Genomic DNA, 14872 nt, shown 5'->3' with positions numbered 1-14872 from the left:
CATATAGCAGTACTTCATTTCTTTCTTTTTGAGACGGAGTCTTGCCCTGATGCTCAGGCTGGAGTGCAGTGGCGTGATCTCAGCTCACTGCAACCTCCACCTCCCAGGTTCTAGCGATTCTTCTGCCTCAGCCTCCCGAGTAGTTGGGACTACAAGTGCATGCCACCACACCTGGCTAATTTTTGTATTTTTTAGTAGAGGTGAGTGTTGGCTAGGCTGGTCTTGAACTCCTGACCTCAAGTGATCTCTCCGCCCCAGCCCACCAAAGTGTTGAGAGAGAGCCACCACACCCAGCTTTTTTTTTTTTTTTTCTGATGGAGCTTCACTCTTGTTGCCCAGGCTGGAATGCAATGGTACGAGCTCAGCTCACTGTAACCTCCGCCTCTCAGGTTCAAGTGATGGTCCTGCCTTAGCCTCCCTAGTAGCTGAGATTACAGGCATGTGCCACCACCCAGCTTTTTTTTTTGTTGACCCAGTTATTATCTTCTACTATGAATGAATAAAATAAGTAAATATACTCTCAAGGACAGCTGAACATAAGGTACAAATAAAGCAGGTTACCTAGAGTCACAGCTCCGACAACAAATCCTTGGGCAGCAACTCTCATGTGAATAAGATGAAGTGACATTTTCTGATCTCTTCTATACTTTAATTTGTAAAGACCATAGGACACCACAGTCACAAAGCCTGCTATACCTGTGAATTGTAAAACTATAGGTTATTTGGAAGGCTGAGGCAGGAGCATCGCTTGAGACCAGGAATTTGAGAACAGCCTGGGCAACATAGCAAGACCCTCACCCCTACAAAAAATAAAAAATTAGCCAGGCATGCACATCTATAGTCCCAGCTACTCAGGAGGTTGAGGCAGGAGGATGCCGTGAGCCCAGGAATTCAAGGCTTCAGGGATCTATGATTGCACCACTGCACTCCAGCCTAGGTGACAGGGTGACACCCTGTCTCTAGGAAAAAAAAAAAAAAATGTATGGGTTGAATACACAGCAGGCAAGAATTTTCAAGTGCTTAGAGAGTTAAATGAAAGATTGTCTAAAGGATAAGAGCCTGGAATATAAGCAGGAAAGACTTCAAAAAAGAACATTTTTCAGTGTATACCTATGTAACAAACCTGCATGTTCTGTACATGTACCCCAGAACTTAAAGTACAATTTAAAAAAAAGAAACATTTTTCAAAGAACCAAGCTGGATTTGATCTACCAGATTTTAAAATTAGCCCTTAATATTCTTAGGTCCAATATTTGCAGTTTTGACTCTTCCCAGAAAAATTAGAATGATAGAGTAACTTGTCTAGCCATATGTGATTTCCTGAGGAATGATTTCAAAGGTTATTACAAGGTTATTATCTGTGGCAAGTCACTTAGCCAGCAAGGGAACTGATCCAACATCTCAGGACCCACAGCTTTTGAGTGTTTGGCTTTTACTCTTCTTTTCCTGTTACGAAAGAAGAAGTAAATCCAGTAGAGTGATAAAAAAAATTGTTCTTCTGTATAAAGTGAAACAATAAACTTTAGTGAGAGTTGAAAAGGTATGAATATATGCATAATAAGCATAACTCTGGCAAGAACTGTGATTCTAGAAAAGTTCAGAAGCCTAAACAAATATTTCTGTATTTCCTACAAATGTCAAGGGGTGAATATACTGCTGTGACAACCAGTATTCTATATAACTGGCTCTAAAACAAAGAACTTATCAACTAAATAGGAAAGATTCTAGAAAAAGATTTAAAACACGGAGAACTGAATCCGTGACAAAATAAAAATAGCCAAATAACAGATACTGGGCCAGGTGTGGTGGCTCATGTCTATAATCCCAGCACTTTGGGAGGCCGAGGTGGGTAGATCACTTGAGGTCAGGAGTTCGAGACCAACCTGGCCAACATGGTGAAACCCCGTCTCCACTAAAAATACAAAAAAATTAGCCAGGCGTGGTGGTACCTGCCTGTAATCCCAGACACTCAGGAGGCTGAGGCAGGAGAATCACTTGAACCTGGGAGGTGGAGGTTGCAGTGAGCTGAGATCGTGGCGTTGCACTCTAGCCTGGGCGACAGAGCGAGACTTCATCTCAAAACAACAAATGAACAAACCAACAGAAAAACCCACCAGATAGTGGAACAATTTAATAAATGCCATAAGTACAACCTGTTGGTATAGAGAAGAACTAACTTGGATTTGTACTTCACATCAGACCCTGCAAAAAAAAATTTTTTTTGGATAAGTAAGAGTTAAATGCGGGCGTGGTGGCTCAAGCCTGTAATCCCAGCACTTTGGGAGGCCGAGGCGGGTGGATCACAAGGTCAAGAGATCGAGACCATCCTGGTCAACATGGTGAAACCCCGTCTCTACTAAAAATACAAAACATTAGCTGGGCATGGTGGCGCATGCCTGTAATCCCAGCTACGCAGGAAGCCGAGGCAGGAGAATTGCCTGAACCCAGGAGGCGGAGGTTGCGGTGAGCCGAGATTGCGCCATTGCACTCCAGCCTGGGTGACGAGAGCGAAACTCCGTCCCAAAAAAAAAAAAAAAGTTAAATGCAAAACAAAACAAAAACATAACAACAACAAAAACTGAAGAAAATAGAACAGCATATTGAAAACATCTGTAAGAGGATATGGCAGACGTAATAGAATATGACAATGACAAAATGCACAGTAAGAAAACATTTGCATAGTAAACATGTGAGTCTATTTTTGTTTGTTTTTCTTTTGAGACAGAGTCTCACTCTTGCTCAGGCTGGAATGCAGTGGTGCAATCTCAGCTCACTGCAACCTCCACCTCCCAGGTTCAAGTGATTTTCGTGCCTCACCCTCTCTAGTAGCTGGGATTACAGATATGCACCAACACGCCTGGCTAACTTTTGTATTTCTAGTAGAGATGGGTCTCAATATGTTGGCCAGGCTGGCCTTGAACTCCTGGCCCCAAGTGACCCACCCGCCACAGCCTCCTGAAATGCTGGGATTATAAGCGTGAGCCACTGTGCCCAGCCTTTTGGATTCTCTATTCTATTCCATTGATCTACGCATCTGACCTTCCATCAGTACCACACCATGTTGATTACTATAGCAATATAGTAAGCCTTAATATCAGCCAGAGTGATTCTTTCCATTTTATCTTTTCTAAAAAAGATTATTTTAGATTTTCTAGGACTTGTGCCTTTCCATATAAGTTTTAGAATAAGTTTATCTATGTCTACAAAAACCCTTGCTGGGGTTTTGACAGGAATGACATTAAGCCTATAGATCAATTTGGGGATAATTGACATCTTTACTAATAGACTGTGCCTTCCAATTCATGAACACAGGGTTAGGCGTGGTAACTCATGCCTGTAATCAGGCACTTTGGGAGGCTGAGGCAGATGTATCACTTGAGGTCAGGAGTTCAGGACCAGCCTGGCCAAAATGGTGAAACCCTGCCTCTACTAAACACAAACACACACACACAAATGCCCCTCAAATTCATGAAAACAGTAGTCTCTCCATTTTTTTTTTTTTTTTTTTTTTTGAGACAGAATCTCGCTCTGTTGTCCAGGGTGGAGTGCAGTGGTGTGATCTTAGCTCACTGCAACCTCCACCTCTTGAGTTCAAATGATTCTCGTGCCTCAGTCTCCTGAGTAGTTGGGATTACAGGTATGCGCCACCACGCCTGGCTAATGTTTGTATTTTTGGTAGAGACGGGGTGTCACCATCTTGGCCAGGCTGGTCTCAAACTCCTGATTTCAAGTGATTCACCTGCCTTCGCCTACCAAAGTGCTGGGATTACAGGTATGAGCCACCTTGCCCAGCCTACCAAATTTTATTGTTATTTATTTATTAGCAAAAGCTCGGCTCTCTTCCCTTAATCAAATCAGAGTTGTTTTTATTTAAATTGATTTTGTTTCTTTTCGAGATTAAAGTCAGAACCTTTACTGTTTTCCATATAGTGTCTCTAGTTTGTTTATAATTGAATTTAGCTGGAAACACTCTTATCTTTCTACTTTAATCACCCAAAATGTCTCTGGAAAAATAATTTAATGTACAACAGGCACAGTGATTAATCTCTGTTCATTATAGTGATCTGTTCACGTAGCATTGTGTTTTCGAATTGTTTTTCTAGTTAAAAATGCTAAGGAAGATAAATCACTATTAAATTATTTGCTTCCATTTCTTATGGGTTGTATTACAAGTCTTAAATGGAGCTTCTAAACAATATTACTGTAAAGTAAAATTTGATTCTTTTTTGATAGGTGAATAATGACACTTAGAAAGTAGCTAGAGTCACAGTAACACTTAATGGGAACATCTGGTATTTATTTTTACTTCTAAACATCTATTTAGAAGGTTTTATGCTATTAACATTTTTGCAAACTTATGTCAGTCTGATTTAAGTAAATTATTTTAATAGTTTCCAGACAAAATGAACAGAAGGAAATAGGCATGGCTGAAGTATACATCCATGGAGAAGAAAGCAAAAGCTCAGACTTTAAAACATAATATTGGTGCTTAGGTTTTGTGGCGTGATTTTTTTTAAGTCCACATACACATAGTACTTGTTGAAAACATAAACATACTAAATATGTGTAGGGAAAGCATAAAGAAGCTAAGGTATAGATCATTAAGTGATCAAATTATGGTATCTCTGTTTTTTGAGACAGAGTCTTGCTCTGCACACAGGCTAGAGTACAGTTGTGCGATCTCGGCTCACTGCAACCTCCTCCTCCTGGGTTCAAGTGATTCTGGTGTCTCAGCATCCTGAGTAGCTGGGATTACGGGCACATACCACTATGCCTGGCTAATTTTTTGTATTTTTAGTAAAGATGGGGTTTTACCACGTTGGCCAGGCTGGTCTCAAACTCCTGACCTCTAGCTGTCTGCCCACCTCAGCCTCCCAAGGTGCTGAGATACAGGCATGAACCACCGTGCCCAGCCTAATTATAGTATCACGTTTTTAGTCCAGAATTTATTTTGCCATCAAACTCAACATCTGGAGCACACCAGGAAGCCAGCATAGAGAGCCACTGAGCAGCCAAAATGACCACTACGAAGCTCATGCTCACAAGTGTTCAGATAGGTCCAGGCTTTTACTCAGAGCTTTCCTCTGAATTGACTCACAGTTCTTTCAAGCTTGGGTATGTAGCTTCTGGTGCCACAGTACATTAAAAACATTAGACGCAGAAGTTTTGGTTTCTCGTTTGTGAGACAGGGTCTCACCATGCCACCCACGCTGAAGTGCAGTGGTATGATCTTGGTTCACTACAACCTGCACTCCTGAGCTCAAGCAATCCTCCCACCTCGGCCTCCCAAAGTGCTGGGATTACAGGCATGAGCCACCATGCCTGGCTTAGAAGCAGAAGTTTTTAATGTGCCCAATGGTAAGAAAGAAACAGAAAAAATCTATAAACAGAAGACATAAGAACTTAAAGTTTAGATTACTTACAAGACAAGGAGACATACGCATCTCAATGGTTCCTAACAGACTTTAAATATAATAAACTGATGCTGCTGTTGACAGTCCTGAGTTATGACAGAAACATTAATGTTCATTCAGCCTATTTCATCTGACTGACTAGGAATTGATAATTTTAGGTAGACTTCTAAAAAATGGATAAAGTAGAATAAAATTTGATGCCTCAAATAACAGCTAACATTTACTGGGGGCTTACCATGTACTAGAAATTATTCTGAAAGTTCAACACATGTTTAGAGGAGGTTAGCTTCAATTATCTGGAAAAATTCAATTATATGAGACATTTCAGTCCTCAGAGGCACTGGGTAAGGCATCATTATGTTATTACAGTTTTCCAGCATCCTCCCAAAGCTTGTACTTACCTATAGGGACAAAGGGGGAGTCTCTAGATTTCCTGATTAGTCGGGATAATTGGCTTTCATCCTCATCTGCTGACCACTGGTTATCTGAAGACATTTTTTTCTCTAGTAACAATAGGATATAAATGTGGTTGCCATGAATCATTAAAAACAATTTGTCTTCCCTCTCCCATCACACTCTCGATTATGTGTTCGTTGTCTTCATTTGTTTGATAAGACTATCTGCTCAACTGAAATAAGCAATTGTCTTTCCTTCACACTTTTCATTATAGAATTTTTTTATTTTGCAGGGGAAGGGGATAAGAAAAAAAAATACAGAGAAAAAGTGATAATTAGATTTTTATGAATACAGAATAAAAACACAGATTATAGTTCTGTTATTCAGTCTCCTTTCACTGCTCAGTATTTGAGATTTTTGGGAACCTCAGGACTTCTTCCACAAGCACTGTATTTGAAGAACACAGTTTCTTTTTAAAGTATCATTTTAAAGAAGTATGACAGTGCCAACATAGGGAAAAATACTTCCAGATTTACAGGTATCTGGAGAGTGATCACTCCAACTCTGCAGAATGTGCAGGGCATTATAAAGTCATTCAGATATTTACCAAGCACCTCCTGTGTGCCAGTTACTATGCTAAACGATGGATTCCTTGTCTAGCCTGGCTTATCTACATAGGATGAATGAAGAAACTTGCAAAAGCAACGATAATCACAACAGATTTAGCAGCACCTGAATCTGTTCCCTGTGCAACCTATTGTGTTCACCCCAGAATTCAAATACAGCAGCTTCATCCTATGAATGAGGCTTCATCAGAAAACGTTAAGTGTAAAAATACCTGTGGTGTATCCGCTGTCTGTCTCCTAGTGTTCCTTCAGCAAGAGGCTGTAGATCAGAACAGGTGTTTTTTGTAAGGCCAGGACACAGTGATGTGCAATTTCCAACTAATTGATAATGGGAAAGCCCAGAAACACGCCCCAGGGGGGTGGGGGAGTGGTCAGCTGCTATTGGCCAAGACTGCCAGCATCCTGCCAGAAACACCTGGGCCACAAACTAGGCTCTCAAAGCCAACATTAAGAAAAACATGAAGGCTTTGGAAGAAGATGCATTTACTTAAGTCTGCCTTCACAAGGGAGCTTCTGACTTCCCTCTGTGACTGTGAGTCTTAGTACCTGACTCCTGAGCCCAGAATTGAGGGAAAAGAGGGCACAGGGTCACAACACTGGGCTTGGAGGGGAAGGGGAGAGGACAGCCATCAGAGGCCAGGATTCTTGCTATCCTTCAGAAACGCGCGCTAGCCAGAGGAGAGGTGCATGCATTGTGGTTGGAATCTCCGGCTGAGGCAATGAGAGCTCATCACTGCTCACCTGGCGGTGGGGCTACTGCAGGTGCGCCTCCTGCAAAGTCTTGAGCTGCACACGCACCCGGGGAAAGACGCGATGTCACGGCACGTGCGGCCAATCCCTGAGCCTGCGCGTTAAGACCTGAGTGAGGCTGTGGAGACCCGAGAGAGGCTGTGGCTCTTGAGGCGGGTGGGTGCTGGACGTGGCCTTCACTTCTGTTCTGATCTCATGGCCTTGCGGCCCCTTGAGACCTTGGAGAACGTGTTGCTCACCGCCTCCCTCCAACTGCAGCCATGTGGACCTCGAGATGAGGGCAGAGGACCAGGTAGCGTTCATGGTTTTTCTTTTGTAACTTAATGTTTAAATGATTTCAGACTTACGGAAAAGTCCCCAGAACAGTACAAAGAACTACGTGTCTGGTACCTACATTTTCCTTTATTAACATGTTTCTTTCTTTAAAAAATAGTTTTGGCGAACCACCTGACAGCTGCAAACTATGCCTTTTCCTCCATATGCTTTTGTATGCATTTGGGACATTATTTTATTATATAACCATAGTACGGTGTTCAAAATCAGAAATTTAACATTGATATTAGTTTGTTTTCCAATATAAAGATTTTATTTATATTCACTAGTTGTCCCAATAATGTCCTTAATAAAAAAAAAATTTCTGGCCTAGCATCCAATTAGGATCATATATTGCTTTCAGTTGTTCTGCCTCTTTAGTCTTTGACATCTCCTCAATCATCTTTGTCTTTCATGACCTTGATTTTTTTTTTTTTCTTTTGAGACGGAGTTTTGCTCTTGTTGCCCAGGTTGGAGTGCAATGGCACAATCTAGGCTCACTGTAATCTCCATCTCCCCGGTTCAAGCAATTCTCCTGCCTCAGCCTCCCAAGTAGCTGGAACTACAGGCATCTGCCACCACACCCTGCTAATTTTTTGTATTTTTAGTAGCGATGGGGTTTCACCATGTTGGTCAGGCTGCTCTGAAACTCCTCACCTCAGGTGGTCCACCCACCTTGGCCTCCCAAAGTGCTGGGATTATGGGCGTGAGCCACCGTGCCCAACTGACCTTGACGTTTTGCCAGTGCAGTCCAGTTATTTTGTAGGATGCCTCTCAGTCTAGTTTTTTTTCCCCCCTCACTGATGTTTTCTCACTAGATTGAGGTCCTACATTTTGGGCAGAATACAACAAAAGTGATACTGTGCTCTTCTTAGTGTGAAATATCAGGAGGCACAGAAAGTCGAATTGTCTTCTGGTAAACTTTGATCCAGTGTGATGCTGATAAATATTTAACAACTGGTTCTGGAAGGGGAGATGTCGCCCTGATCTGTGGCATTTGCTGTTGCCCCATTCTGTGTTGTAAATACTCCCATCATGGCCAATTTCTAAATAGAGCCTGTCATCATGGAACGCAAGGTTGGAAAATGTCCCTTTCCTGGGTTGGTAGGAGTGAGCTCTAGCACACCACTGCTTTGATCATGTGAATTAGGGTGGTGTCTGTCTGGTTCTCCGCTGTAGTTACTGTTTTTCTTCCCACTTTTAATTAATAAGTAGTTTCTGAATAGGTACTTTAATATTATACAAATATCCAGTTATTTGTCAGACTTTTATCCATTAATTTCAGTGTCCATTGGTGATCCTTGCTTGACTCCATTAATTTTAGTTTGCTAAATGGTGGTTTTTCAAAATATGTCATTTTTTAAGGTAAATTTTTTAATCCACTTAACAAAAATACAAGTGCACAAATCCACATTTATTTATTGACTTTTCATTAGTTTAAATCCTCGAGGGGTAAGCGTCACTCGGATTCTGTGTCCAATAGCCTTAGCAAGAAGGTTGCTTCGGAATTTGGCATGAACCATGCCACTGTTTCCATATGCCTTTCCCCAGATTACTCTGGTTTTGTTTGGTTTGCTGCCAGGAGTCACTGTGTTGTTCTTTGCTTTGTATACATAAGCACATCTCTTGCCCAAACAGAATTCTGTTTCATCTCGGGCATAAACACCTTCAATTTTAAGAAGAGCTGTGTGCTCCCTTTAGGTTCTGAAGACCTCGCTTATAGCCGGCAAAAACAGCCTTGGACCACAGCCTTCCATTCATAGTTCCTTTTAGAAGTCCTGTTCCCAGCAGGCCTCCGTAGGAGCCAAGATGGGAGGAGGAGCTAAATACATCACTTTAAAAAAACATTTATGGCTGGGCGCGTTGGCTCATACCTGTAATCCCAGCACTTTGGGAGGCCAAGGTGTAGGGGAATCACCTGAGGTGAAGCGTTTCAGATCAGCCTGGCCAACATGGTGAAACCTCGTCTCTACTAAAAATACAGAAAAAAAAAAAAATTACCTGGGCAGGGTGGCACATGTCTGTAGTCCCAGCTACTTAGGGAGGCTGAGGGAGGAAATCGCCTGAACCCAGGAGGTAGAGTTTGCAGTGAGCCAAGATCATGCCACTGCACTCCATCCTGGGTAACAGAGAGAGACTCCATCTCAGAAACAAAACCAAACCAAAATTTATTAGTAGGCATTCTAATGAGGATTCTATTTAATCGTTTATTTATATCAGTTTGGACTTTTGCATTCCTATTTATTCAGTGGCTTACTCATCACTATGATTATTTATATTTTATTTTGAAATAACTGGTTTTTTTTTTGTTTGTTTTGTTTTTGCTTTGTTCTGTAGTTTACATAGGCCAACCTCAAACTCCATACTCGATTTTTCTCTTCTGCCTTTGTTATTTCAATTACTGTATCAGCAGAGACCGTTTCTCTCAATAGCGTATGTAGTTTGATCCTCATCTAGGACACATAGGCCCTCGAAGGCCCTGGCCTTCCAGCGCTGCTACCTGGACCCTCCAATTTGACTGTTCCCATGTCTGTTTACCATGGGGCTCTGCCATAGTCCTTTCACCTGTGAGGTGTCCTTAAGGCGGGAATGCTAAGTAGGCTCCAGGTGATGTGCTAACTCTGAGTAAATACAAGAAGCTGCTTGGAGCCCAGAGATGAGGGTTCTGAGGCAGAATGTGTCTGGGTTCCATTACAAAGAAGACTGATTGATTAGCCACACCTGGCCTGGCAATGCACGTTAGAAGTGTCTGGAAGTGGGATTTTGGGGGAATGGGCTCAGAAAGGGACAAGATTTATGTTTCATTCCTGCCTTGAGTGGTGACTTGTTTCAGCTACCCAGGCTGTGTTGTCTCACTGCCCACGCCTTAATCCCAGCACTTTGGGAGGCTGAGGCAGGCCGATCACTTGAGGCCAGGAGTTGGAGACCAACCTGACCAACATGGTGAAACCCCGTCTCTACTAAAAATACAAAAATTAGCTGGGTGAGGTGGCACATGCCTGTAATCCCAGCTACTCAGGAGGTTGAGGCAAGAGAATCTATTGAACCTGGGAGGTGGAGGTTTCAGTGAGCTGATATGTCACCACTACACTCCAGCCTTGGTGACAGAGCGAGACTTCACCTCAAAAAAAAAAAAAAAAAAAGGCATTCAAAGAATAATGGGACATGCCAATAGACAAGAGGAGCCAGCTTAAACGGGCATCCAATAGTGAAATCTGGGGCAATTTGATCATTAATATAAGTAATCAGGGCAGCCTACCTACTAAACTACAGGCGGGTGCCATGTCAGCCTATAAGCAGGTCCAGAGGGGACCCCTTTAGTTGAAAGGCATCGCAGAGCTCAGTGTGACCAAGCAGAGCAAGAAAAAGGAGGACAAAGACAAGGCAAAATTCCTGAAAGCCATGACAATGAGCAAATAAAACAAGGGGCAGAAGCAGCACAGCCTGGACAAGTGGGCCCTAGCCCAAATGGCGTTAGAAAGATGCAAGAGAGGCTGGGCGCGGTGGCTCACACCTGTAATCCCAGTACTTTGGGAGGCCGAGGCGGGAAGATCACAAGATCAGAAGATGGAGACTGTCCTGGCTAACACAGTGAAACCCCGCCTCTACTAAAAATACAAAAATTAACTGGGTGTGATGGTGCATGCCTGTAGTTCCAGCTACTTGGAAGGCTGAGGCAGGAGAATCGCATGAATCCGGGAGGCAGAGGTTGCAGTGAGCCAAGATCGTGCCACTGCCCTCCAGCCTGGTGACGGAGCAAGATTCTGTCTCAAGAAAAAAAAAAAAAAAAAAGATGCAAGAGTCCTAGGGATCTTTTCCTCCTTCTGTGTTATAGCTGCATAGTCCTCCACTGTGTGAGTGTAGCATGGTTGAAGTGCTCTTCTAGCTGTGAGTGAGCATGTAGGCTGGAGACATTACAGCAAACAATGTTGCAGTGAATCACCCTGTGCATATATGTTTTCATATTATTGAAGGTATATTTTCAGGGTAAATTCCCAGAAGTGGAATTGCTGGGTCAAAGGAAAATTAAAGTTTAGTTTTATTAGATATTGCCAAATTTCCCTACGAGGGTTGAATGTATTGGCATTCCCACCAGCAATATACAGAAGTGACTCTTTCTCCACTGCCTGCCCAGCGGAATGTGTGGTCAGACTTTTGAAGTTTTCACCAATCTGATATGTGAGAAATGGTACCTTACAGCAGTTTTGATGAGCATTTCTTGTGAGTGAAATCGAACATATTTTCCTATGTTTAATGGTCATTTTGCATATTCAAAAACTTATTTGTTAGGTTTCATAATTTTAAAGTTGTGAAGAGATTGGGAGAGGATTAGAAGACATGCCTGGAGTCATCAAAGGATTCTGAGTCAAGTGATCATGTAGGGAAGGCTCCAGAAATAGAAATGATAATTTTTAGCCTGGGGAGATGCGTCAGAGACAAATGTGAGCTCTTCTACAAATGTAGCCTGATTTTCTTTTTGAAACTTAGCGTGTACAGACTGTATTCTGTTCCCTTGTATTCCTCATTCAGCTCTTCCTGCAACTATTCTGCCATTTCACACGGTTCTCATCTTGTCTTCCTTATTATTTATGTGGGATGGAGTCTCACTCTACTGCCCAGGCTGGAGTGCAGTGGCATGGTCTTGGCTCACCGCAACCTCCTTGGGTTCACGTGATTCTCCTGCCTCAGCCTCCCAAGTAGCTGAGATTACAGGTGCCCGCCACCATGCTCAGTTCATCTTGTCTATTTTAGACCAGTTTGATGCCTCACTGAAGGTTTCATTATCTTTTATGTATTTGCCAGTTTACCTGATGTGGCAGGCAGAATAATATCGCCTCTTCACCACTCCCAGAAATGTCCACATCCTAATTTCCAGAACCTGGGGATATGTTATAGTACATGAAAAAGGGAAATTAAGATTGCAGATGGAATTAAGGTTGCTAGTGATCAGCTGACCTTGAGTTGAGAGCTTGTCCTGGATCATCTGGGTGGGGGAAAATGTAATTACAGCAGTTTTTACAAGAAGGTGGAAGGTAGGAGAATAAAGTCAGGTTGAGAGATTTGAAGATGTTAGATTGCTGACTTTGAAAATGGAAGAAGGCACCATGTGCCGAGGAGTGAAGGTGGCCTCGACAAACTGGAAAAGAAAGTAGTCTCCCCCAGGGCCTCCAGAAGAAATACAGACCTGCCGACACCTTGATTTTAGCCTGGTGAGACCCGTTTTCGATGTCCATCTTCCGGAACTGTAACATGATAAGTTTGTGTTGTTTTAAGCCACTTAGGTTGTGCATTAGAGCAGCAATAGGAAACTAATACAGGTGACAGGTGCCCAACATTTTTCTGTCTAGCCAGTGTGCTCCACAGGATAGGAGAGTGTGGACGTGTCACAGATCCATTGAACTCCCACAAAAAGAAGTCTGTAGAATAACAAGGACTATAAGGAAGGCATACTGGTGAAGTAGAAGTGGAGCAGCTGTAGAGGGTTGAAAAGACCCATGAGAGAATGGTATCCAGAAGCCACAGGAATGGAAAACATCTTAAGGAACACGAGAATCAGATATAACACAGTTCAGACATAGGATGAAGCCCTTATTTATTTATTCTGAGGCAGTGTCTTGCTCTGTCACCTAGGCTGGAGTGCACTGGTGCAATCTCAACTCACTGCAACCTCCGCCTCCCAGGTTCAAGCAATTCTCCCTGCCTCAGCCTCCTAAGTAGCTGGGACTGCAGGCACCTGCCAACATGCCTGGTTAATTTTTGTGTGGTTTTTTTTTTTTAGTAGAGATGGAATTTAACCATGTTGGCCAGGCTGGTCTCAGACTCCTGACCTCAGGTGATCTACCTGCTTCGGCCTCCCAAAGTGCTGGGATTGATTACAGATGTGAGCGAAACACTGTGCCTGGCCTAGTGTGTTATTTTGTTTTGATTTTATTGGAGGAAGGTGTGGATTTTAGGATATTTGAGCACAGGCGAAGAAATTCCTGGAGAGGGGAACAGTGACGATACAAAATGAACGTGACTCAGCAAAAGACAGACCTGGGAGAGAGGAATCAAGAGCCCAGGGGTATTATTGCAGAGCCTGGGAGGAGACCTCATCCTTAGGTCAGGAGAGGGATCTGTGAGGTTTTTACATTTCCAGTCTCATTCACTGGCTCATTTTTTTCTTTTGTGGAATGAGAAGTGAAGCCATCTGCTGAGAGGAAGGAGTATAGACATGAGTAGGATGACTTGGGAGTGTCAAGGTTTGGTTTTTGTGGCAGCTAAAGGTAAATTACAAGATTTTTTTGTTTTGTTTTTTGAGACAGAGTCTTGCTCTGTTGCCCAGGCTGGAGTGCAATGGTGCAATCTCAGCTTACCACAACCTCCACCTCCCAGGTTCAGGCAATGATTAGCTGGGACTACAGGCGTGCTACCATGCCCAGCTAATTTTTGTGTTTTTAGTAGAGACGGGGTTTCACTATATTAGCCAGGTTGGTCTCAAATCTGCCCACCTCAGCCTCCCAAAGTGCTGGGATTACAGGCATGAGCTACCGGGCCCGGGAAATTACAAGATTTATGTGTCATTGACAATCTAGGGTATTTAACTTTCACCTGAGGGTAGGAACAGAGATGCCTGGGATTATTTGTGCATTTAAGAAAGATTAATTGAGAGCTGCAGATATGATACAAGGATATAAAACAAGTGTGTTGCCATCAAGACACTTAGAGTTAAGAAAAGAGAAATGAGTAAACCAACATTAGAGCCCACTGGAAAGGTGCACTTAATAAACTGCAGAGTTAAGAATGGCATTTTTGGAGAGGACTACGGATGTTTTTGAGAACTAGTAAACTTCAGATGAAGAGAAAATATGGGTACTCGGGCAGAGGGCATAGCTGTTGTGGAAATGCACAGAGGCAAACAGCACAAATGGCATAATGTATAGAAGCGGGTATGAGGGAGGCAGGTGGAGTGGAGGACAGAGCTTGAGGACCAACAGGGCCAGATCACAAGAGACTTGCATTTTATTTGATTTTGTATTTGGAACTGCATCTTGGCCGGGCATGGTGGCTTACGCCTGTAATCCCAGCACTTTGGGAGGCTGAGGTGGGTGGATCACTTGAGGTCAGGAGTTCAAGACCAACCTAACCAACATGGTAAAACCCCATCTCTACTAGAAATACAAAAATTACCTGGGCATGGTGGTAGGCAACTGTAATCCCAGCTACGTGGGAGGCTGAGGCAGGAGAATCACTTGAACCCAGGAGGCGAAGGTTGAGTAAACTATCATGCCAGTGTGCTCTAGCCTGGGTAACAAGAGCGAAACTCCATATCAAAAAAAAAAAAAAAAAAAGACTGCATCTGGCTCTGCCCAGGATGGATGGAGTGCAGTAGCA

The 14872-nt window shown here is 42.9% G+C and overlaps 1 protein-coding gene and 1 pseudogene across 2 annotated transcripts in view; both read right to left on the bottom strand.

The window, feature by feature from the left end:
* Positions 1-5918, bottom strand: part of HIGD1C (HIG1 hypoxia inducible domain family member 1C) — an 11377-nt gene extending 5459 nt beyond the window's left edge. Inside the window, exons 1-2 of one of the 2 annotated variants that reach the window (XM_017545848.2) lie at positions 5816-5918; positions 562-696 (exon numbers count right to left, since the gene is read on the bottom strand). In XM_017545848.2, the coding sequence (XP_017401337.2) occupies positions 562-696; positions 5816-5909 (229 nt within the window). In that variant the 5' untranslated portion in view covers positions 5910-5918. The remainder of the gene's footprint in view (positions 1-561; positions 697-5815) is intronic. The other variant, XR_005202965.1, reaches the window with a different exon arrangement.
* Positions 5919-8916: 2998 nt separating this feature from the next.
* On the bottom strand, positions 8917-9350 carry LOC108316095 (annotated as a pseudogene).
* Positions 9351-14872: the final 5522 nt, after the last annotated feature.

This window comes from Cebus imitator, unplaced genomic scaffold, assembly GCF_001604975.1.
Source record: "Cebus imitator isolate Cc_AM_T3 unplaced genomic scaffold, Cebus_imitator-1.0 Scaffold181, whole genome shotgun sequence".
Taxonomy (NCBI): Eukaryota; Metazoa; Chordata; class Mammalia; order Primates; family Cebidae; genus Cebus; species Cebus imitator.
Note: the sequence above shows the minus strand (reverse complement) of the source record. Positions and strands in the feature narration are given on the sequence as shown.